This window comes from Buteo buteo, chromosome 5, assembly GCF_964188355.1.
Source record: "Buteo buteo chromosome 5, bButBut1.hap1.1, whole genome shotgun sequence".
NCBI classification, from domain to species: Eukaryota; Metazoa; Chordata; class Aves; order Accipitriformes; family Accipitridae; genus Buteo; species Buteo buteo.
The window spans coordinates 10,154,761-10,180,833 of NC_134175.1; the positions used below are offsets into that span (position 1 = coordinate 10,154,761).

Genomic DNA, 26,073 nt, shown 5'->3' on the forward strand with positions numbered 1-26,073 from the left:
CTAAAAGACCAATCTACAAAAGTAAAAAAAACCCCTAATTCAAGTTAATTTAATCTATAAAAAATTCTATTCTGCTGTAATCTTGTGTTTGCTATTCAAGAGTTACCAACTCACACAAACACAGCATATTTAAGTGCTGGAGTTATGACTGGTGACCTGCTTTTACACCTTGGTATTTTAAAGATTAACAAAACCAACTTGTATTGAACTTGAATTTAATAAGAACTACCCCAAAATGAGGAATTTGATCATTAAGACAAGAACACACTCCTAAGCTTACAAGACCTTTTCCCCACCCCTAAGTAAAAATATAACTTTTTATTATTGACACACAGGCCCTTAGCTAGGGTCTCAGTATTGGTCAACACCATACAGAAGGTTTATCTAATTACATACTCTCCCTAATGCATACCTTTAAGTTGCACTGGCTTTCAATTGCAAGTTCATCAGTTGTACTTGAACAACAGCATCTTTACAAATACACCTCACCCAGATTTCAAATACTCTAATAAGCAGAAATGTTGTTCCAGTATTTCCTACCACTAAAAACCATGTGCTTACTTTTAATCTAAGGCTACGTTTCCAGCCATTGCTTCTTACTGTTTCCTTCTGTGATAGCTTTGAGAGCTCTCATCACCTTTGTTTTCCATGTAAGCACTAACTAGCCTCCTGAATAAACTCAGTCAATGCAGAACTACCAAGCCCAATTCCTTAACTTATTCTCCCATTTCTTTGAGTCCCCTCCATCTTTCCCAGCTTGCAGGCAGCAGAAACAAAGAGATGAACACAGTGTTACTTCAGAAAGCTGCTATAATCTACTCAGGAGTTCCATCAACACATGCAGCATGCACATCATCTGCCTTTGCCAATGGGTCCCAAACTTTCTGTAGCTGTACGCTGAGAAAACTGACAAAGCTCTCCTGCAGGACATTCAACTCCTTGCATCTCCCACACCTACTCGCTCACAATCTTTTCCTCCTCTCGTGCAAATGATTTTAATAGCGCTGCCACTGACATCAAACTACAGATACCAAGTGGGATGGACCCATTTGATTCCATCTGAAGCCACCTGGACACCTAACTTGTTCAAAGCTCCGAGTTTTGAAAGCATAGTTTGGCAGTACCTAAACTTACCAGTACAGAAGCAGTCTGGCAGAGCTCATGCTTGCCTCATGCTCTGGCGTGCCTCAAATTGGAGAGCCACTGTCATATGCCACGAGACTGCTCAGAGAACCTGCGTCAACTGATTATCCACCACTTCTTCCTATTCTTTGCAATTGCTGCTTCCCAGATGTCGTGGTTTCAGCCCAGCCGGCAACAAAGGACCATGAGGCCGCTCACTCACTCCTCCCCAACCCAGTGGGATGATGAGGAGAAAACATAAAGAAATGCTCGTGGGTCGAGAAAAGGACAGGGAGGAATCACCTACCACTTATGGTCACAGATAAAAGACAGACTCAACTTGGAGAAAAACAAGATCAGTTTAATTTACTACAATCAAATCAAAACAAGGATACTGAGAAGTAAACCCAAACCTTAGAACACCTCCCCCCCTCTTCCCAGCTCAACTCCACTCCCAGTTGTACCTCCTCTCCCAGCAGCACAGGGGGACGGAGAACGGGGGTCAGGGTCAGTTCCTCACGCCTTGTCTCTGCCGCTCCCTCCTCCTCAGGGGGTGGACTCCTCACTCATCCCCTGCTCCACTGTGGGGTCCCTCCCATGGGAGACAGTCCTTCACAAACTTCTCCAGCATGGGTCCTTTCTGCAGGCCACAGTTCTTCATGAACTTCTGTGGCATGGGCCCCTTCGCAGGCTGCAGTCCTTCAGTCACAGACCGCTCCAGCATGGGCTTTCCCATGGAGTCACGGCCACTTTCAGGGGCACCCACCTGCTCTGACGTGGGCTCCTCCCCAGGCTGCAGGTGGGCATCTGCTCCCGTGCTCACCTCCATGGGCTGCGGGGGGACGGCCTGTTGTCTCACTACGGGCTGCAGGGGCATCCCCTCCTCCGGCACACCTCCTCCCCTCCTTCTTCACTGACAGCACTATCTGCAGAGGTGTTTCTCTCACATCCCACTACCCTCCAAGCTGCAGGTTCCCCTTCTTAAATCTGTTCTCCCAGAGGCATTACCACCATCGCTGATGGGCTCAGCCTTGGCCACAGGTGGGTCTAACTTGGAGCTGGGGAAGCTTCTAGTAGCTTCTCACAGGAGCCACCCCTGCAGCCCCTCCCCTGCTACCAAAACCCCACCACACAAACCCAAAACACCCCTCATTCTCCCTGCGTGCACTACTCTGAAGTGCCTGGCTCCATCTTCTGGATAATTTCTTTGGAGATAAGGGACATCAAAAGTTCAAAGACCTTCTCCACTAGCCTCTTCCCCTCCTTTTTCAAGGGCTCTTGCATGCAAACTGCCCTCAGCTGCTGATTTAAAGTCTTCTCACTCCAGTGGACAAGGCTTAACATTCTCAATTATGGCTGAAAAAAGGCATGCAGCATCTTCTATCCCTGCCCTATGACCAACAGCGAATTCCTTTAAGTACTTCTGCCTTTCCCAAATCATTTGAGAAGCATGAGATTTCAATACTATTATGCTCCAGTATTTCTTGGGACTCCTTTATCCTTGATACAGTTATTCTTCTTTCAGTCTCAATGGGTCACATTTTGATGATTTTTTTGATGTTTCTGTGCTCTGAACCTGGGAATGGCAACATTTTTAACTATAGAAAATACCTCCTCATTCATTCCTCTAGTGTTCATAGCATTATTATCTCACCTGCCTCCAGTTATGCAAAATAAAATTGTTCTAGCTATTACAACCTGCCAAATGAAGCCTCTGGCTTCTTGGTGGCCCGTTTCTTACTTTCCTGGGTCTGGGTAACAGTTCTTTGCAAATCAGGTTGGAGAGAATGATGACTACTTCAACAATTTTCTGTATTGTCAGATCTTGTTTTTCCAAACCACAATGCTTTCTTGCTGCTGAGCCACCGATACAAACCTCATACAGAGAAAGTCTGGCTTCAGGTCAGAAAGAGGAAAGCATTCACCCACTGTTGATCAGCAGTAGGATATCAATGCAATGTCTGCACTACAAAATTGTGTCTCAAAAGATCACAGACCTTCTCTCAAGATACACCTGCAGTTTCAACAGCAGCAACAGGCAGGTGAAGATCCTCAAAGTCAGCAGGTACATAACAGAAGAGGACAGGTATAGTAGGTACATAAGTTCTCAAGCCAAGGCCAAGGAATACTAAGGGAAATAGGCTTAAAGAATAAGATTAATTTCTCCAAATCCGGTCATGCAACACACCTATACTAATTTAATAGGTTACTGCTGCTGAAAGATGCAGCTCTGCTTATAACTCCCAACCACTGCAGCCTCCCATACACCAGCCTTAGAGCTCAAGTGGTCACAAAGTATACTCAATCAAATCACTAACTGGGCAAGTTAACCAACAGCCAGAGCCATTCACTTTCTGCCAGGTAAGTTTTCTGTTCAGTTAATGAACTGAAACAGCTCTCTTTTTTTTGGCACCAGCAAGCTGTTAGATCTTCTTAGTTCCTACAGGGTAACTGGGTCCTCACTTTCACTTTTGACATCTCCATACAAGGAAATACAAATAACGTACACAGAAAATGTAACTGTACTAGAACAGCCATGAGAGTCAAAGCCAGGCAACTCATTCAGGATGTTTTCCTTTTTCTTCTCTCATACGTGTGCTCTCTCCACCTTCTTTTGCATCTTGCCCATGTCCATACCATACAGCTTTATATAGAGCTCATGTCAAATTTGGTGTGCACGTTTGGTGCTGTAATGAATGCAAGTGTTGTTGAAAGGACATTTAAATATGCTGAAAATTGTTTCAGTTCTTTAAGAGGGTGGCTGAGGAGAGGTGCGGCGGCATAACTATTTTTCACTTTGGCAAGTAGGCAAAGGGTGTGGCTGCACAAGGCAGGATTGCAGCTGGAAAGACAGACCTGCTCCCCTTCAGTGTGCCCCGAACGACTGCTTCTGCCGCAACTCTGCACCAGCTCCAGCACTCAGACCCCTTCCAAACCCTGAGTGAGATTAACCCAGGAAACAAAATTTTAAGGAAACAAAATGGGATTGGTGGGGAGAATTAGTTTTCTTTTAATTGAATGATCTGAACTGGCTCATAGAAAGGTCTGTTGAGTCCCATACTAAGCATACAGGATAGCATCCTGCAGCCCAGAGCACAAGTGGAAATCCCAAGCAGCAAGGGGCTCTGCTTTCCTCAGCCACTGGTGAAATAACAGTTTTTCAGCTTAATAGCAAACAGTTATGTTTTCCTCAAGCTCTTCCATTATTACCAGCTTCCCCCTGCAGCTCCTTAACAATGATCACTATTAAGTGATTACTAATCACTTAATCACTTGGAATCTCTTTATTAAAATAAAGAGATTGCAAGCAATTCCTTTAAAACAGTAGTCATCTGTGAACTTTAGAAAGTTCACATATTTGATGCCGTGACAGTGAAGCCTAGTACAAAAAAACCCACCAAATGCAAAGCTACCCAGTACTAACATACAAAGTCTGACTGCCCAAAACAGAAATTTAGACAAACATTACAGTTACAAAGACAAATATGGGAATAAAAAAAAATCAGACTTAAGCTTGTCCATTCAATCCAATGTAGTCCCTTGTGTGGAAGTACTGGGAAAATCTACATGACCACATTTATTTTTCAACAAGACCTCTGATTCATCCAGCACATTGTAGAGACATTGTTCAATGAACAGAATATTGAATAGGTTTGTGTTTTGTTTTTTAATTCTTTTGCCAAGATAGAAAAGGCTTCAGAATGCAAGAGCACATGAACAGGAAGGTCATGGTTGGGGGTACATATCGGGGATACTTGCGAAGGAGTTACTAGGCTGGCGCCACTTGTTCAAACTTTTTCATCCTAAAATAGAAAAATCTGTATTTGTTTATACTCAAAATGGTCTCATTCAGATATGTTATGGTATGAAAAGCCACCTGATCCTAAACTCAGATTTAGTCTGAGTGTGGATTTATTTCAAGTCCCACCAAGATCCCCAGCAGCACCTCTCATTCGTGTCCAGAACCCAATGCAGCAGCAACAACCTGGTGAATGCTTGCAACTGGATGTAGTACAGAAAGCAGGACCACATGAGAATTTAAAAAAAAAAAAAAAAAAAAAAAAAGATGGCACCACAGAAGTTGGTATCTTCAAAGGTAACACCTGGATCCAGTTTCATCTCGTAAAACCTTTATTAAAACAGTTTCCAGGTATGTGCAGAATAAAGCTATCTACTGATAAGTTGATTTTTACTCAATCTCTTGCACTTAAATTTAAGAGATAGGAACATAAAAGTTTCCACATGGAAAACTCATTAGCAGTGAAATTGTCCCAGTTCAAAGCAATAGATTTTAACATTTGCCTCCAAAAGCCTTGGTAAACTTAAGGCACCACTGACATTATCCTTCCACATGCTGTGTTGTAGGAGTATTTTTTTCAGCCAATTACAAAGTTATGTTTAACAGTAGCACTTTAAACTACTTAATGTCTAGACCCACTTTAGCAAGTGTAAGTTTCAGAACAAAGATAAAAATGTCAGATGATGATGCTAAATGGCTGCCTGCCTTTTCCTTCAACTTAAGTTAAAGCAAACAGGCTCCCAGGCAACGTAAGAGCTCATGGATGGGGATCACAGAAGAAGCGGGCACGAACAGCAGCACAAGGGAGAGGGCAATGTAACACTGACATCTGCTCTGTTTCATGTCGCAATGCTTGCTCCATCTAAGCTTACTCAGCAGGCTATCTGAACTCCATTTCCAGCACAGAAATTTGCTTATTTACAAAAAAAAAAAATAAAAAAATCTATTTTGCAGAAGTGCTTATCAAAAGGATTTTGGTTTTTTATTTCTTAAGTAACCAGTAAAGTCTGAATAGTGCATTTTCAGGAAAGCATTACAAAGCTACGCCATTAAGATTTACTTTTAATCGTCACCAGAAAGGACTGGGGCACAGCCATATATCCATTCAAATGCCAAAAATGGCCTGTTCTGCCTGAAAGTTATGAATCTGTAGTTATTTTTCCCCAAATATAACAGTCACTACATAATACATAGTTATGATTCAACTCCACCTCTTACGATGGTGACTATTTCAATTACCACCAAGATGTTAAAAGATTTGAGATAAATGAAATGCACTAGCATTTTTAAATTGACACCCCAAATCCTGTTTAAATTGTTTGAATAATTGGTTTAAACATTTATGAGACAAAGCCGTTCCTGTTCACAACAGACAAATGCTTCAGGGCTCTACATTTTTTTTTAGACTGGAATAAAGAAGTCCCTACATTGCTAGTACAAAAAATACAGATACTCTTAGAGTTAAGGATTTCAAATAGCTACAATTAGTCCCTTTATTTTGACTGATGATCAGAAGACACTTTAATGGCCTTACTGCATTTTATAAACAGCTGTGGAATTTTAAATCAATTAAATTCCTGTTAATCTAATATGTACAAGCTGCTGATGTAACCTGTACAAACGCTAAGTTTCACTTGCCTTGCCCATTCATCTAACTCGATTAGGTTTCTCAAGTTCCCCAGTCTTCTCTCTCCAGTCTTGATTAAGACGAGGAAAAAAATTCCACCAGAGCTACTATCCACTTATCTACCATGACTTTTATTAATTCATGAGAGCATTTTGCTTTTTACTCCTGGAAAAATTAGACCCTCCAGAGGTGTGGCAAGAAAGCTGTAAAAACCTATGTCCTAGGTTCCCATCAACTTCCCCATTATCCATTAGTTTGACAAATTTAAATGAATCTGGGAAGTAGCCCAACACAATTTTCTCGTAGAAAAGGTTAGGCAGTACTATCACAGCCTGTTTTAATCTTAACCATTATTTGACCTAGTTTCTACGTAACCGTTACTATATTCTCTAAGACAGGATCTGGAAATCTTAGGTAATAAGCTTCTATTAGAAAGTGACAGGTAACTCTTCAGTCCTCAAAAATCTACACATCATTTTCAATGGGAATAACCCAAAGAATAACTTCCCAAACTATCTCATAGCATTCTCCTTAAATTTTTAAGTGACAGAAAGGTAACAAATAATAAATGGCTAATATGCCATCTTGGGAATATATTGACATTACTGTAAGTAATACAACCAAGATTGCAGGAATTCAGCTCTTCCATTAGAGCTCCAGCCTCACAGAGCCTGAGCTGCAACTAGCTCACTTAGACACCAGCTTTATTCCTTTAATTTACATTTTTTACTCCTGAAAAATGTTTAGTGCGATCTTTATACTACTACACATATGTATTTGGACAAGATTTCCCTATTGGAAATGCAACTCCTTTCCCAAGAAAATTATCTTGGTATACCATTATTAACAGCTCAATTTTTCAGCTGAAATTCTGCTATTTTAAACTTTCCAATATCCTCGACCTGCAAAGCTTTTCCGATTTTTGTATGTATTTTCTTAGTATGTGCCTTGGTCTGTATGAAAACAACTGAATCCCAATAATCCTATATTCTCTACAGTTTTGTGGCTAAATCCTCCTGTGCTTCAGAGGTGAGATGCTCCCTTTTTAGCTTCTCTCAGGAACAAAGGTGTCATAGTTTTCCATAATTATCTTGTCAATTTTTTCAGCATATGTAACTTAGCCCATAAACCATGGGTTTAAAACACTCAAAAACTGACACAAGTGGATAATAATTTCAAAGCCTCATGTATTTCTATTAGATACTCAAGTGTTCTTTCAACAGCTAAACTGATTTACTCATAAATTTAGAAAGTAATTTTAGTACTGAAATTATGAAAGATATTTAAAGAGTTTAGCATTCTAAAGTTTTACAGTTGCTAAGGTTCCTTCCCCCTGATATTCTAGAAAGTAGCATTATTTTAACCTTCCTCCCAGAAGAAGAGAGACTGAAAACAAGAAATTCTGACTACTCATGTCAGCCATCAGCAACATCCCTGAAAAACTCTACAAGTCATTGCAGCTAGGAAAGAAAAAAAAAAAGTAATTTCAAAGTCAATGTTCTGCATGCAGTTTTTCCTTAAGGTCCTGTTACTTTCTTTGTTGTAAGAATAAATAAAATTCACTACAAAAGCTACCAGTGAAGTCCCTGAAGAAGCTGGAAATGAGTAAAGTTATTAACACGGCATCAAGATCCAGTGAAATCTACTGGAAACACCAAAAAAAGGTTAAAGACATCAACATGACATTCTTCTGTCAAGTGACAGGTTTTATATTTATTTCTATTTTTAGGCCTCACTTTCAACAGCCCTCAGTCATTAAAGGACCTGCTGCTCAGAACCTCCTCTAATAAATTCACGTTTGTTCAAGAATCTCCAAGAAGTACCCTGTGAAAGCCCTGACATCAGAAACTTCCTTGAAAAACCTAAAAGAACTGAGGTGAGCCAACATTTGTTAATTAGCACCTAAGAAAGGTTAGGAACTAATAAGGGCTTGCTTCAGCATCCTTTCTGAACATATATAGATGTTCTCCTGGTAGAAGCACCACTGGTTCTCCATGTGAATGTGTAAATGGCAACATCCTGAGGTCTTCACATGCTGTTTTCCTGGCTGTGTGTAAAGCAGTAACCATTCAGTGCAAAGGGGTTTCCTTGTGTCCCCATCTCCCAGCTTCCTGGTAGCAGAGGACTGCACTTGGCAAAAAGCTGCAACTTTCTACAGCACAAAAAGCATCACTGAGGTCCATCTGGGAACATACCCCTGCACACTCTCAAAGTCCTTTCCTGCCCAAGATTTTGCAAGCATTTAGTGTAAGACCACAAGCATTTTCCAGAAAGAAAAAGAAAGCCTATTTGGAACTGATCCTGGGAGGAGAAAAAGGTAGAATAAAAACTTCTCAGCTAACACTAGCAAAGAAAAGAAAACTTCTTCTCTACTTGTCATCTGTTTTAAGCCCATCTACAGCTGTCCTGTCATCTTGAGTCAGAAAGGAAGAGTATGCTGTTAGGTTTTCCTACATGCAGTAGAAAAAGAAAGTAGTAGACAAGAGTTAGAGCAAGTGCCAGACACCAGGCAAAAAGAATTTATGCTGAGCAAGTATTGACACACTGAAAAAAACATAATTACTATTTAGAAAGTAACCAGGAAGATGAGGGTGGTGAAACCCAGGAACAGGTTGCCCAGAGAGGTGGTAGATGCCCCATCCCTGGAAACATTCAAGGTCAGGCTGGACAGGGCTCTGAGCCACCTGATATAGTTGAAGATGTCCCCGCTCATTGCAGGGGGGGTTGGTCTAGATGGCCTTTAAACCTCTCTTCCAAGTCAAACCATTTTGTGATTCTATTCTATGATTCAGTTCAAGAAATAACTGGAATAATGGTGCCTCCTGGTTTTGTCAAAAAAACCCAACACTTCAATTTCTTCAAACATTTTCTCTAGTAAACATATCAATAGAATTTATTTTTTTTTAGATGCTCATGCCAGTTAAGTGTAGACTGAGCAAAGTAGGAACCCAATAAACAGTTTAAAAATACTTGGATATGCTTGGAATCAAATAAATCACTTATCCAGAAAAACAAGTCCAAAACCTGAAGATGAGTCTCAAAGGATTAACACCAATTCCTATAATGTTGGTAATTGGATTTCTTTTAAACATAAGTTTCCTTAGTCTTAAAATATAATCCACTGGCATTTACCATTAAACATCCAATGGCTTCATTCCTTTAAACGCATATTACTTCACTGCTATTAAAAATGTCTACAAATCCATAACCCTGCAAAAGTTACTATTTTATCACCTGGTTTATCATCTGAAGGTAGTATGTCAACATGAACAGTTCGGGGGGGGGGGGGGGGGTGTGGGTCCCCAGTCACAATGTAGAGGTGTTGTGCGTACAGAAATATCTCTATTTAAAATAATCTGAACCACATTTTGCCAAAGATACTTCTACCAATTACGCACAACAACATTATTTTCCTGTGAACAGTAACATTGTCCTCCTAGCACAAAACTAGGCAATGGTCTTTATACAGCATCAGTCAACAATTTTACTGCAGTCATTCTACCAAATATGACATCCAGTGACAACAACTGCAAGGTAAGTTCTCAAGTTTTGAAGTTCAGAGTTTCCCTTATATAAGGGCACTGAGAACCTATTTCATATGATGAACACAACTTTGATAACATCAATACTGCATGAGTCATCAATCTATCCAACAGTACCCTTCAGTCACCACAGGGAATTATCTCATATCAATTCATAATCTCTCTTTATTTTGCACTTTCAAAACATTGCTTGTTTTAACACAGCAAGGCTACCTCTTGTTATGATTTAGCCAATATCACTTTTATTTTATCAGTATCACTAGTTACGGGCTCAGTGAATAAAAGCCAGTAATGAAAAAAACATTGGGAGACAGCAAGGAAAGAACGAATGGCTCACAGTATACCTGTCAGATATGTCTCTTCTTAAGGCAAGTGTGTGTCCAAAGTTAGAAGACTGCTGTTAATCCCCCCTGCTTATCCAGAAGGGCATATCCTCCTATCACACTTTTCACTGCAGCACACGACCATATTGCAAACATGACAGAGAAATGGCTGTTGAGCTTCATGCATTGGATCATGCTACAAGAGATAACCACCTAACCCATTTACAATCTTTGATCTTTATTATTGAAAAAATATCCATGTGCATTTAACATAAAATAACATTAAACATATGCATGAATGCCCGTAATTCAGTTTATTGGGCTTCTCAAACTGCACCAACACAGCAAGCATGACTGAAGCACTGCAGAGTATGGCTCAAAGTCAAGCTTAAATTATCTATTGGTTCACTTCACTACTTACAAATATCCACTAAAGAAAGGTAAACCCACCAAAAAACTTGTGGGTTATGACTAATGCTAAAGACTTTGGACAGAGTTGGATAAAACCAAGAACAGGCTCTTTCCACAGTCAAGAAAAATCTTCCCATTTGTAACACAATGGTGACCAAAATGGCCTAACCACAAAAGGAAGCAACCCAAATAAATAGTAAAAGCAACCCTGATGCAAGAGCTTGCCAAGTGGAAGATGCAATGAAGTGCGATAGGGCACAGAAGACACATAATGATGACAGGAACAAGTCAGATATTAGCTATGCACAAGTTTTGTGTATTTAAGTTGTTGTTTTTTCTCCTCTGGATGCATGCCAGACAACATTGGTCCTGCCAGGGAAGAAGGATCAGCAATGTACATTTTTGTAAGTACCTACTCAGCCACTGAATTTGTCAAATCTTATTTATATAGCTTATATTTAAAAAATACAAGACTTCATTTATTTCTTACTACTATCTACCATTTACTGGTTTTCCCTAGCCATTCTGCTCTTCCTCCTCCATCATCTCAAACCAGCCTTTAAGCTACCTTCATCATCACAACTATCCTGCTATGATTTTGCAACACAGACTTATCTCAAAGTTTAAGACACATACAACTTGCTCAGGCAAAAGTAATATATACAAGGATTTACATACAGCCATTTTATTATTTAAAATGTTATTTATAATATTTACAGTAGCATAAGATTAGAATATCAAGCCATAGCTACAGGCAAATACAAAATATAAGGGATGCCTACAAACAGAAGTTAACAACTTAAGACAGACACTCACGAACTGGGAACTGTGCTGATGCCTCTACTACAATCCTGTCAGATTGTGGTTGATTATTCTATTTTCCAAGTAAGAATTCATACAGCTAGTCCCTAAGTAATTTTTTTTCCTCACCTATCTTGGAAAAGTACAAGTAAAGCTCCCTCACCTATCTTGGAAAAGTACAAGTAAAGCTCCCTCTATATTGTTCAGGACCTGGTAAGATCTGTGGCCTTAGCCAAACACATCTGAGAGGCACATTACTGACAGGGTTAGAAGTTATTCCATGTGGTTCTGGTTCTCTTTCTTTTCCTGCTGGAAAACTATGCAAGGTCTCTCTAGCTTAGTGTGTGCTGTGCCACAAGCTTCTATTATTAACAATAAGGTTAAAAAAAAATTCACTTTCACTGAAAAAGGAAAGGGCAATAACCACAGTGCTACCTTTTGTAGATCTTCATTCTGTGGTCTCTAGAGCAGCCCCTGCCTCCTGTAAACAGCTCTGTTACAAGTATTTCCAGCACCCAAAGTTTTTCTTTCAATTAGCAGCATCTAAACATTCTGAAGGACATGTGAAAAACACCTTTTGTTAGGAAGGGAAGATTCTCATTTGCTAATGGGCAGTCTCAGGCACCAATAAATTTATTAATTGATGTCCTATGGAGACAAAACCAAACGAAATCAGAACAGTGTCAGTATCTGCTAAAACTCAAATTTGAAGAAAACTATGACTTTGCCCTCATTTAAGCAACAGTTGCTGATACATCTAATCCTGGCATCAGAAGTTTGAAAAATCTAGAAATATAATTTGTTCTAACCACTAAGTTAATCAGAAGAACATTTGCTGTTTAAAAATAACCATTTCCTTAACACATTCCTTCACCTGTCACACAATCACATTGGTCAATTACTATAGTAATGCTTTTAAACAGACCAGTTTACTGCATTATTCAAGAAAAGTAACCCAAAACCTCACAAACAAGGTAGGTGTAGCTGGAAAGGGAGCACAGACACTAAAGTGCACAACACCTCTACTCCTGCGCTACTGCTCAAACTGACATGTCCAGCTACAGCTTTGGATTTGACCACCACAAAATACATTGTTTCTTCATTTACCAAACTGCTGGAGGAAGACAAACTCACAACCAGCAAAAATATGACACACAAACCCACAACAGCCAAACTAACCCTTCCCTCACTGGTGTCTTCTGGGTAAATGGTTAAGTGTAGCCCAAAAGCTAACTGAGACTACGCGAAGTCATGCCAGGAGGAACTCCAGAGAGAGTTCTCAACGTGCAAGCTCATGGAGCAGCAACATGCTTGCACTAAAGCAAGGAAAAAAAAAGACCTCTAGCTCCTGCTTAAGGAGTGACTCTGGGTTCATCAGTTTGACTGCGAAGAATTTTCAAGGTCATGAATTTTGCTATGCATGTGTATAACCCAAAGGCAATAGAAACAAGGCAAAGAGCAAGAATGAGCAGTCCCAAGTACAGCCATTGTAATTCCCACAACATGTACTACAACCTCAACTAGCAGGTTTACATAGTTTAAGCTTCTTAGTGATTATTACTTAGCAAATGAAAACTTAAAACAAAAAAATTAGAAAAAGATGCTCAAACTTAAATACTTGCTTCCTTCAAATACTGTTTCTGGAAAAAAAAAAAAGGGAAAAATCTTTACTGAGCTCCTGTCTCTAGAAATAGTGAATATTCTTTGCAAACTGAAGTAATTCCCACCAAATACAAATTATTCACAAACATTTGAAATGAAAAACTTAAATATTTTTGTTAAACAACATGTCATCATAACAAACATTTTTCCCCACTGATCCCAAATGTCTTTTCCCAACCCTGCCTCCCAGCACGCTTTAATGACATGACATGTTTTCTTTACAACAACAAATTCATGCATTTTTCTTATTTCTTATTCCTTATCATGTACGGCAGAGATCTCATATTGTGGGACTTCTACAGAATTCAGGCTTCATACCAGGAAGCAAAATGATTTTGAAGGTAATAAAACATAGTAGCAACAATGTGTTACTCCTCAGCTTCTTCTCCCTACTTTATTACAGCATGCAGATTGTCTCTACCAAAAAGAGGTCAGATCAAAGTCCAAAGGTAAAAACCCTATAGTCATCACGGGACACAGCATGACAGAGTCAGCTGGAAATCTTCCTTGCTTTGTTACTCTGGGATCATAATTACAAAGCTCCAGGATGGTGGAGACCACCCTGGCACCGGGGACACTAACCAGAAGGGTGCAGTACAACGTTGCTCGTATGTAGCGCACACAGCTACAGCCAGGGGATGGACCCACCAGCACGTCCAGAGCAGGGAGGTCTGCTGGAGGGTAATGTGTCAGCATGAACTCGCAAGACAGCCAAGAACCTAAAGCCTGGTGAAAGGGGAAAGTGGCTGCTTCCCCTGCCACTCCCCAAAATTGCACGTTCCCACCATGGACTTTGCATAGCAGCTGGTGCTTACCAGCATCTGTGAGCTGAATCTGCTCTGCACAAAAAACCTGCTCAGCCATGGTCTTTATACCGTTCACAGGACTTCTCTTTTCAGCCTCATGGTTGTATTGCCATCCTCCATAGTACATACAGCCTTTTTTTGCTGGCCGCCTCCTACCTATGCACCTTGTTGCAATAGCAAAAAACAGAACCAAAACCCCCAGCCTTCCTCACCTCCAAAAAAGCTGCAGTTCCCAAACTGCCCTGCCAAAATCTCTTCGTGGCTGGATGGAGCTGAAGGCCCTCGGGTCATATGCAAATCACCTACCATTACAGGTTTTCAGTTCTCCATATCAAACCCTATCTGATAAAATACTGAGTGGCTTGTATTTTCCTTGTATCTGATAAATTGCAGATCTGTGAGACACTAACATATGGATCTTGTGCCATGATTTATGGGAGTTTTTATATTTCAAATTCTAGAAGGACAAAACTCTGCTATAACCAGCAAGGGCAATGTTTCATTCCAGGCTGGATCCAGGACAGCACTGAGGGAACAGCAGTACAGATACAGGCAGATGCTGAAAAAATTTATTTCAGGTGTGGATTCATGTTGCAGCTAGGGTGAAGTATTGGCACCTTCCTTCATCCTCCTCCCCTCAACGCAATCCAGTTCTGAGCCCATCTGGGTATAACACTAAGACAATTCAACTCACTAAATTGCTCAAAAAAAAAAAAAATTAAAATGTTAACTTTCTCTCATGTTAACTTGCTGCCACTGTACCACAGCATCAGGCAGGCACCAGATGTAGCTCAAGATAAAAGCTTGGGGATGGGAATTTCCGTGTTGGGCAACGGTGCTTCTTTAGTTCAACTACCTGGTGAAATGGCACCCTGCCCAGGGACGGACAGAGGTCCCTTCCAGCTCCCTTCACAGCAGCAGAGGAGCAAGGCAAGCACAAGATCCCCACTGTAAAAAATGAGACTCTCTTGTGCGCAAGAGGGGAAATGGAAAGAAGGAGCTCCCACAGCGGCAGAGGGGTACCCCCAAACTTCATCCAAAAACTGCTACACAAAGGATAATAGGGCAGAGAGGGAAGCAGCAAAATCCCAGTGTGATACTCTTTTCCAGTGGAAAGGAGCTAGCTGAACTGATAAAGCCCATATATACACATGCATGTGCACACCCTGCAAACTTCATCATCAGCCTGTTAAGTGTAATGTGCAGTTTCTGCAGTACCAAGGAATATTGTTTTAAGGATAAATAAGGGAATGTTACCCTCATAACTTTCTTCTGAAGTAGTTGTTTACTCTGAAAGGCACTCTAGGGAAAAAAAAAAAAAAAAGAACCAGAAATGAAAGAAACAAGAGAACTGGGAAAAAGGAAAAAAGAAAAAAACTCAAAAATTTGAGCCATAATGAAGTATAATAAAAAGCCAGAATAGAAGATGATTTGCATCTATCTTCATAATATTATGACATCAGCTATGAGTGTATTTTCAGTGTCCATAAATAGCAAATGCTAGAAGAAGCTGAAATTTGTCAGAACTTTCTTCCTGGCATTCAGGAGGAACACCGAGCAAGAAGGTTCTGCTAGTGAAGGGATGAGGCCCAACTAAATTCACCAGCTACAAGAAGGCTAGCCAAATTCTTAAAGGTACATACACAGAGATAATAAAATCGAAATATCTTGATCTTTAAAAGGTAACAACATGACATGGAATATTAAGAGCTGCTTCTTTCTTTGCTGTCTTACCAGTAAGCTTGTCATAGACACCCACTACAAGACACAAGCTTCAACACAGGAGAACAATAACAAAAAAAATCCAAGGAGGTTTAAAAGAAAACAGGTCATTAAAAAGGAGTGAATAAAATGCATTTCTTAGGAGGCAAGCCAAACAATGCTGCATTTTTCATCAAGATTTCAGGGGAGGACATATTTTTGCATCCTGTTGAGCATTGCTGGGGAAACAACAGTTGAGAAAGAACAAAGGTGGTAATAAAACAGTAAGAAGAAGGTAGAAGGATATGATGATGATTTGGAGGCTTTAATGATTCAGCCACACATTTCAATTTGGTCCCCTGAATTCTGCATTGCAGAACCGCTTTCTTCAACCTTAGCACAGGAAAACCATACACTCACATCTTACTGCAGATCTTCAAATTTGGGTCTGCAATCATCACTTCAGGAAAACTCAGGAGAATGCAACAAGTTTATGCTTCCTTGAGAGCTACAAACTTTGTGCCAAGAAACTGTTCCAATACTTTGACACTTATTCCAAGGTAAATACACAGGTTCTTTATAACCAAATGACTGTCATGTAAACAGAGAGACTGGAATATTTTGCCTCTGTTATTTGCATACAGGTATAGTAAAAAGATCTTTCTTCCAGTGACAGAAGCGGGTGGTACATCTGTAACTCAGCAGTACGAAATGTCATCAAGCTGCCATCTTGGGCATCCTGAATCTCTGTGTCATACTGTTCTACAGTCCAAAAAATGCCCACAGCCCTTTGTCAATGAAATGACATTTCAGAAGAATAGTTTATTCCTTTAAAAAAACCCAACAAACCAAACTACCACACAAAAACAAACAAACCAACCACCCCCAAACCCAACAGCATTTTAACTAGCAAATGGGGGGGGAATAATAATAATAATAAAAAAATCACTTTGTGTTCTCAAGACTGGCAGAGCTTGATTTAGGTTTAGGGGGAAGGATAAGGAGGTAGAACACAGGACAGTGTTCAACATTAATTTTATAAAGGTCTATTTACTACATAAATATGTGCATTTTTGTTTTTAAGGAAAGCTTACTTTTGCATGAGAACACCTGGAAGAAAATGTATTTCCTTTAGTGCTCTTGAAGTCCAGGTTGCCACCATACTCCTGTTCCTCACCGGGATTTAACCTTCCTTGCCAAAGCAACATACAAAAGAATAACAATGTTTAAAGGCCAGCCCTCTCCCACAGAACAGCTGAAGTTGGAAAGAACGCCTCAAGTTCAACTTAGTTCAACCCCCTGCTCCTGCAGGCTCAGCTAGAGCAGACTGCCCAGGATTACATCTAAAAAAATCCTAGAACAATTTCTGACAAATGTTACTCATGTCTTCGCTAGATAAACCCCAGCATTTTACAGTTATTATTGTTGCCATTCAGAACGGCAATGAATCAAGTTATCTCCCAGGAACATAGCCAGCTGCCATTGAAGTCTTCAACCTCAATCTCCAACAACTACAGTCGACCATTCAGTGCCGAATTGGTTCTGGAAGAGACTGAGAGCGTTTTACTCAAACACTGGTTAACTACAGCAGAAATCCAAAAGACAAAAAAAAAAAAAAAAGCCCCAACCACCTAACTGGTCGAGTCTGAAATTCTGCTTTGATTGGAAAGTTGATGACCTAGCACTCCCAGTTCTCCTGGCTGTGCATTTTCTGTTTCCTCAGCGTGATAAAGATAACACCACAGTCGATTTAGTCCTTTTTTTGTAAGCCCTGAAATGCATTGCCATTGCTCCTATGTTGGAAGCCAGACATCAAAATAAGACTAGATGTCCTTACATCTTCCGCAGATTCTCACCGCTCACAGAACTGTTTTCATTAGAAGCAGCTAAAAAGCATAAAGATGCTCTCAGCTAAGACAAGACACCTTGCTCATCCTTCCACGTTCCAGAAGGTAGGAAAAAAAAAGGGGGGGGGGAGGAAGCAGAATAACACTGATGGAAAAACATAGCTAAAAGAGTCTCAGTTGTCATCATTACAATTATACTAATGTGACAGGGTAACTCTGAAACATTGGGAATGATCCCAATTACGACATCTAGCTCAGTTTAGAAAAATACCTCCTGCACATTCTAGACAGGACAGCTCAACCTCAACAGCCACTGTCAGCAACAGACCCAACTGCACCTTCATAGACCAGCAAAAGCTTTACAGCGCCATGTGGCAGACACACAGAATGGAGGAGGACAAAAATTTATAGGAAAAACAGCCGCTACCATCACGGTGCCAGTAGCCTGGCTCAACAGAAGTACTCCTACTTAGTCCAGTAGCAATGCCTCTCTCCTCCACCTTTCCTTTCTTCTGCTGCTCTACCAGCAAACCAGTTCACACTTAGGGCAAAATTCAGTGCCTCAACAGACTTCAAAACGTGCTGTGGCTGAAAGGAGCATAATGGATGGAAGCAGCACACAGACCAGGTGCCAACCTCCCAGACACCTAGCTGGACTGTCTTTACCTCAACAGACATGTGGCCTTCAAATAAACTTCAGTCCCATCCTGAAGCAGAGTAGGAAGATTCTGAACCCGCTTTTGGAAAGAAAACGCCATTCTCAACCATACCAAGTAAGGATGCTATTTCATTTTTACAGTTTAATAGCAACGGTATCATTAAAGTTGTCATAACCAGTAAGGGAAAAAAAAATCTTCACTCCAACCATCACCTTATTAGACAAGTTAATTTGTGTTTTCTACCGTAATCAGAAAGTCTTACTTGGAAAAGTAGGGGGCTTTAAAAGCAATCTACTTCTCAGCTGCTGCTGTTATAACAGAAAATTTAGTTGTAACCAGAACACAGCTTCAGAAAGCTGAAGTAATATGGTGCCTGTTCTTTAATGACCTGGACTAGCTGACCAGTCAGAGCAATGGGGTGAGACAGAGCAATGACAACCTGCTAGGCAGCTACTTCAGAGCCAGCCTGTCCATGGCAGCAGGTGACTTTGCATCCACTGATGCCATCAGTGAAACGGAAAGGCTGGGACAGCAGCTCCATCCAGCAGTAACACCTTTTGCCCACAAAGCCACCAGCTTTTCACAGCAGGCAAGAAATCTGCTTGGACATAAACAAAAAGAAGGTTTTGAAACAAAGGCCTACCACTGTGAAGGCAGCAGCTTTAACCTCTTAGAAGATATCCTCCCAGATGGCTGTAACTGGAATTCCATATCACATTCCCCGTGTTCATTTCAAAGAGCAGCAAATTAAATCCTCCACCTGCTACAGGCAATGAAAAGCCTCTCTTTTCCTTAAAATAACTGAATCTTTCCCTAATAATAATCCCATAATACGTGCATTAAACAACATAAACCTAAGAATGACATGAATTGAGAATGTGCGTAGAGACCCACCAATGAAACACCGGACTCCCACAAGGCCAAGCCATTACAAATAGATTATCTGAATATTTCAGTAAGGTAATTTTAGCTACATCATTGTGTAGTTTTACAATCAAAATCTGTCAAAGCAAAGCCAGTTTAAATACAGGCATATTTTGATAAAAGGATTCAAATATGCTTATACCCATATAAGGCACACTTGACTTGGCTACCACTTGTTGGCTTCTATACAATACAGCATTAAAGCAGTGAGCATTCATGAAGATTACAATAGTACCTGACTTCCAGACAGGGCTGGCAGAAAGAGCTAGCCTTGTTCCATCAATTGATAGTCACCAACAACAAGCCCTCAAGCCCTTCTTCAGATAACTTACATGACCAGAATTAAAGGATCCCTTGTGTACAGTAACCACGAAGCTTGCAATGGCAACCACTCCTTGCCACAAGACTGTTTTATAATAAATAAATAAATAAAATAAATCAGAATCCTGCTTCCCTTCAAACATTGTGTGACTATTTCAGTCACAAACCAGACCTAAGGATATGAGCTAGCCTGAAGGACATCAGCCAGTCGCCAAGACCTGTGCCGGGTGTTAACATGTGAGAACAAGCTTTGTAGACTTACTCAGTCCCCAGGGGCATTTGGCAAGCCCAACGTACTATCACACAATTAACAGTTTCTGTTGGAGAGGCCCAGAAATTAAGCAACAAAGACGCTGCAGGTCAAGTTTCACAGACAACCATCCACTTACCAAGCATCTGCCTCCCCAGTTCCAAAAGTCCTTCTCACTGACAGCCTCAGATTATATTTATTTCCAAGTATTAAAATGACAGCAGAAATGGTAAACAACTGCAATTTGCAGGTACACATTTTGAAAATATCTGTAACAGAAAACTACCCCTTAAGACTAGAAAAAACACCCAAATACCATGCTTTATCATAAGAATAAAAGGTTAAACTGTGTGTGCATCTCTTCCTCACCTGATTTCACGTACAGTATTTTAATACCACATCAATACTGCTAGTGTAACAAAAGCAATTAAGTTAAACTTTTCAGCTCTGACCACTACTTTTAGTTTTTATAAGAAAGGTGTTCTGCCAAAAAAAAAAAAAAGGATTCTGTTATCAATTTATTTTTTTCAAAAACCCAGCCAGACTGTTAGTGTCGGCCAATACTGGCTAGTATTTATTACAGAAAGTATTTGCTGGAGTATTGCTGGAATACTTGCAGTAGCCAAAAATGTCAGACACTAAATAATTTTCATTTTTTTCAGGAAACCCTTCTTAGCTGACACCTTCTTTCACTCAGCTGTATGCATTAACTAACTGCAGTACCTCAAAAGATGCCAACCCCCCCCTCCCAAACCCCAAACCATAACCCCAGACAAAGCTTCCTTGTCACACACACCAATTCTTCTTAAATGGGAAATAAATAATTGGGATCAAAATTATGTGAGAGCAAGCTTTCCGTCCAGGCAGATGCAAACATCTCATTGAGAACCAGAGTAACCTGCACACCGAACTCTCCATCTAAACCATCACACTTTCCACTAAACCAGTCTCAGAAGAAACTTTGGAGCGATGCGTTAAGAGATGGACAACACAACAAATAAACAGTGAAATCAAGTGATAACTGAGCCGGTAAACTACATAGCAATACATTTCTATCTCAGGACTAATTCTGTAGCCTGTTTGATAGAAGCTATCAAGAGCAGCATTTCCCATCTGGCAATCAGTGGGGTAACAGAACAGATTTGAACTAGAAAAAAGTATCTTCGGCCTTTTTACAGGAGGTAATCTCTGATAAGTTTCAGCTCAGTTCTGAAATAAGATTGACCTAAAAATTCCTAGGAAACAACAGAAAAACCAAATCAATATATTTAATATTTAAAGCTGATCAGAAATTCAGACCAAAAAAGAAAAGCATTGTAACATTCACACGCTGGTCAAACAGTCACCTGAAAGTCTGTAAACCCACTTTTTTCTTTCCTCAGCTTTTATGTAACATTTACTAAATGCAAATCATATGTTATGCAACCAAATGGTCCAGTCTCACCAGAACCACACAGCAAGAAGTACAAAAAATTTCCAAGAAAAGAAACAAGCGTAGTCCCATGTTCTTCTAAGATCCTGAACTGCTAGCTGAGGGGACTACCACCATGAACAACTCTAGAAGACCAAGCCACACAAGCAAACACCAGCGGAATGGTCATCAGTGCTACACAGACACATAATACGGTTTTATCTTTGACTACTTCGACTCCTATGTATATTGTCCTTGGATCAGGAAGTAACAAGCAAGGCATCTTCCGGCATAGGTGACCTGGAAGAAGCAAAAAATGACCCAATTCCACATCCCCTAGGCTTAAGAGAGTAAAAGTGAAGCTGCTCAAATGGTGGAAGCGCAGTGGCTAGCATTCTTCAGAAATAGGTCTTTAAACGTCAAGGTTTATTTCTGCCAGAGGAAGGGTTTCATGACCTCTCAAGCTTTTCTCTCTTACCCAAAACATGCATCTCATTGCATATACCAGCAAATTTTAGCTATGTGCCATAGAATAAACTGTAGCAGAAAAACTGGGAAGGCTCTGAAAAGGATAAAAATGAGGAGCCTTTTGCACAAGAGAACAGTCAAAAGTTGTTTCGAGGCACAGCTTTCAAATAAAATGTGGTCTTCACGAATGCACAAATTATACAAGTAACATTTGTGTCTAAATAAGACTTGCTCTTCAAAATTATCATGCCTTAATGAAAAGCAGTGTACAAGTATATTTAGATACATAAAAATAGACACAAATATATGATATGTTATCATAAAAAACAGGTACAGGCTTTAAAAAAAAGCACATTGATGTTTTTCCTACAAACTCTCTACTGCAGATTGAGTTTTTTTAAAAAAGGGGGTTTCTAACTTCAGTTCTCTTTCAGAGGACAGAAGAAAAAAAAAAAAAACAAAACATTTTATAGTAACTAATAAAAAAATAAAGTACTGGACTTTCACAGCATCACCTTCATGCTTTTACAGAAGATCTTGCCAGGCTGATTAGGAAACTCTGCATCTTTCCATTACATTAGAAGGCTGCAGCATCTTACAGTCTTAAGGTAAGAAAGCTTAAGTCTACAGATCAATGAGCTACAATTCAGCTTAGCTGCCAATCATAGTCTCAAAATTGTCCTTACCTCCCAAAAAGGTCGTGGCAGATCTCTCAGTTTTCACTAAAAGATTCACTAATTTTTTTCAGCAAGTAAGAAATCACAGTGTTGATATAACAAAGCAACACAGCAGCATTGTTCTAGGGTTTCTTTTTTACCCCGAACTACTATTTTTCTACTACATGAAGAATTCAAACAATTGTCAATCAAGAGATTAGTATCTTGTAAAAGTGGAAGGATCCATAACAGCCCACCAGAATTGTAGCAAGAGCTGGAGTTCCCTCCCCATCCAAAGTTCTTCTAAGATGAACACTTTTATTTGGGATTTTGAGTTGTCTTTAGAAAGTAGTAATGTACTCTGACAGTCTTTATTTTTCTCTGCATCTAAATGCAAACACTTTTTCCAACTTTCACTATGACAACCTGGGACAGAACCAAAGGAAGTTTTTAATCATCTTCCTGATTAATTTATAGGTGAAAATAACGTAATCAAAGGGAACACAGGTTATCCCTGCCCCAGCATAGCATACATAACATTTCAATTAACAAAGTAGACATACAAAGTAGAAAGGAACTTGCTCTCAAGTTTCTTCTTTTCTTTTCCTCCCTTCACACTTCCTCTCAGATTATGGCAACATCCTCCCAAGTATGACCTTCTCTAATTTACAGCGTATTCAGCATAAGATATCTCCCATTGAATCTCCCTGCAGTCCACCTGTTTTCACACACAGACACGCCTTTGTTAAGGCAGAGGTCAGCTACAACATCCGTACACAAAGTGCAGAAGAGCACTGTACATCCAGTAAAAAGGATGCTGAAAACTTGGGGAAGCCATTGTCAGCAGAGGCCTTCTGCTATGGGCTGGATTCTGCTCAAATAAAAAGAGGGAAGTAACCGACAATCTCTACAGGTATCAATTTATTTCCATTTTACATAGATTAAAATGCAAGTGTCTAATCCCAGATCACTATTCCTTCCTCTCCAAGTAAGCAAGTTCTGAATATTAATGACAGAGGGGCCCATTAAAAGGAGCACAAACAAACACCAAGTGATGGCAGAACACGAGCACATAACATATTACCAGATGTTGAAGGACTGCCTGCAAACGCTTTCAAGTCATTCAGGCAAGGCAGAAAAGGAATCGCATCTAAGATCATAAACTAAGTCTTCAGAGTGGTCAAGAAGTTTGAGCTAACTATTGCTTTATCCAATCACTTAATCCAACAGCTGTAGAGCAATACAAATTTCAGTATCGGACACACTGGACTAAGACAGTTTGCATTCACTTTAGGCATTTCACAGATTTAACAGACCGACATATAAAAATGATTCCAGTGGTTAAACAAACACACAGTCAGGACCTACACAAAAGAGGAGCCAACCCCAGGATATCCTGGCCGATCGGCAAGCGCCGGCAGGCACACACATAAGAGCCGCTGTACCAAGTGTGGCCGCGGTGTGAGAGCACACGACTACTGCAGCTCACAAGTCACAGGAACTCCTCTTGCACAAGCAACAGTACATGTCAGTAACTGCTTCCTACTGCTCTGGCAGACATGCAGCGACAGGTTAAACTTGGACTACAAAGTTACTAATCCAATACTTTTCCCCTGCCTCTGCACCAAAGGTTCCACACTGGAGGTGAGGACAGCCGATCTGTGAATCATTTCCCAAACCACAACATGTCAGCCAACATATTAAAGTGAAATAAAGCCACTTTTGCCCACCTGAACATACTGATCTGAAAACTGCAACATCTGAGGAGCAGACTGAATGCTTCTACCCCAGGACCACGGCACTAACAGCTTTTTAGCCCTTCTATTCCAAAGCGCAGCTTGAACATGTAGCTAGGGAAAGTGCAATGACTAACCGCTCCTTGGTTTCCTCCACCCCCTGCGTGCTCTCCCGCACCAAGGGTCTACACCTGCCTGTCTGCAGGGTGGACCACACCAGGGAACCAATATGCAAAAAACCCCACCCCAATCCTACCAAGAAAACAAGTGTCATTCCCACAGGGGTCACAGGACTCTTACCACCAAACACAAGCCTGGAGGTGGCAGGAAAGGAACCGTACCTTTTGGGGGTAGCCAACCAATAGATGGGCTTAAGTATATTGTCAAAGTGAATCTCAGCCGGGCACTGCATCTTTGCCACCTCTGGCCAAGGGCCCGTTAACCAGAGAAGTGGAGGGAATGTCACCTTATTCCTGCCTTGAAACTTGGCTTACAGTAAGGAATAAAAACGTTGGGAATCGTAGAGCGATCCAAAGCAAGAGGCTTAAGATTTCAGCTATAGCGAGAAATAGATATTAAAAATAAAATACTGGTGTTTTCAGAGCATCCAGCTGCATACTAACTGACCGTGCTGGTGCCAGCTCGGATTGAACGGAAAACCACCGCATGGCCATTTCCAAACGCCTCTGAAAGGGCCTCTACCGCCGCTTCCACCCAGGCGCCGGTGGCAGAGGACGCCGGGCGCCCAGAGCCGCCTCCCTCCCCAGGACGCTTCACCCGCCGCCGCCTGAGCCCGCAGCCCTGCCCACCACGGGGGTCCCGGGGAGAAGGGCGCAGGCCCTCACAGCCCCGGGCCCGCCTCCCCGTTCACCGCCCCCCCGCTCCATCCCGGCTCCCCTCCGAGGCCCGGCGGCGGGAGAGGAGCCCCGGGCCCGCGGGCCCCGCCGGGGGACGAGGCTCCCGCCACCCCCCAGGCCCCTCAGCGGGACCAGGCCCCCGCGCCGCCCCGGGCGGACAGCGGAAGCGACCCGCGGGCTTCCTGCCGCGGCGCCGGCCGGGCCGGGCCGAGCCCCCCCGCCCCCCGCCGCAGACCCCCGGTCGCCCTCACCCTCCGACAGCTCCAGCTCCAGCTCCGCCAGGCTCTCTCGCACCTCGGGCGGCAGCGGCACCGCCTCCAGGGAGCAGCCCCCGCGCTCCGCCGCCATGGTGCGGGCGAGGAGCGAGCGGGCTCCGCCAGAGCCGCCGCCCAGCGCTGCCGCAGGTGGGGCCGGGGGGGGGGGGCGGGCAGGACGGGACGGGACGGGACGGGAGGAGGAGGAGGAGGAGGAGGAGGAGGAGGAGGAGGAGGAGGAGGAGGAGGAGGCGGCCCTGCCGCCCCGCGCAGCCGCTGCTGCAGCCAGGGACGCGTGCCCCGCGCGAGGGGCGGGGCGGGGCGGCCAGCGGGGAGGGGAGGGGCGGGGCGGGGCGCTCCCAGGCCGCCTCGCGCGAGCCGCGGGGTAAGGAGGGGCGCGCGCGGGCCCCCTGGCGGCGGGAAGCGGCCGCCGGCGGCTCCGGCGGCGTGAGGCGGCGCCGCTGAGGGGAGCGGAGCGGAGCGGAGCGGAGCCCCGGGGGCAGGCGGAGCCCGGTGGGGCCGGGCCGGCCTCCGATGTTAGCGCCAGGCCCTCGCCGAGAGCTGCCCTGGGAGCGTGCGCCCTCCGGTGGTGAGGGCAGGGAGCTCCCCACCCCTTCGCGTGGTCCCGCCGCTTCGGAGGGAGCTCGGCCCGACCCGCCCTCTCCCTCGTCGAGCTGCTGTCCTTGCCCTGCCGTGTGCGCTGGTGCTGCGTCCCCTTCTGAAAATACCGAAACTGCACTGCCCTCCCCACAGAAAACGGTGAAAACGGCAGAGCCGCGGGGCCCACCCTGCTCACAGCGTTTCCCGGGAGGGGGCATGGAGGTTTTCGTGCAGTAGAATTACGGCGTCAGCACCTGGAAACGCAAGAGCCTGGATGTAAAGCAGTGCTTGGGCCT

General features: G+C 42.3%; 1 protein-coding gene across 5 annotated transcripts in view; it reads right to left on the reverse strand.

Annotated features, from left to right (window-relative positions):
* Positions 1-25,471, reverse strand: part of DIP2A (disco interacting protein 2 homolog A) — a 130,698-nt gene extending 105,227 nt beyond the window's left edge. For 3 of the 5 annotated variants that reach the window (XR_012650391.1, XR_012650392.1, XM_075027754.1), the window contains exon 1: positions 25,175-25,471. Coding sequence is in view for 3 of the 5 variants with exons in the window: in XM_075027754.1 (XP_074883855.1) it covers positions 25,175-25,271 (97 nt within the window). In the remaining 2 variants the exon portion in view is untranslated. The remainder of the gene's footprint in view (positions 1-25,174) is intronic. The other 2 variants (XM_075027751.1, XM_075027753.1) reach the window with 2 other exon arrangements.
* Between the last annotated feature and the right edge of the window lie 602 nt (positions 25,472-26,073).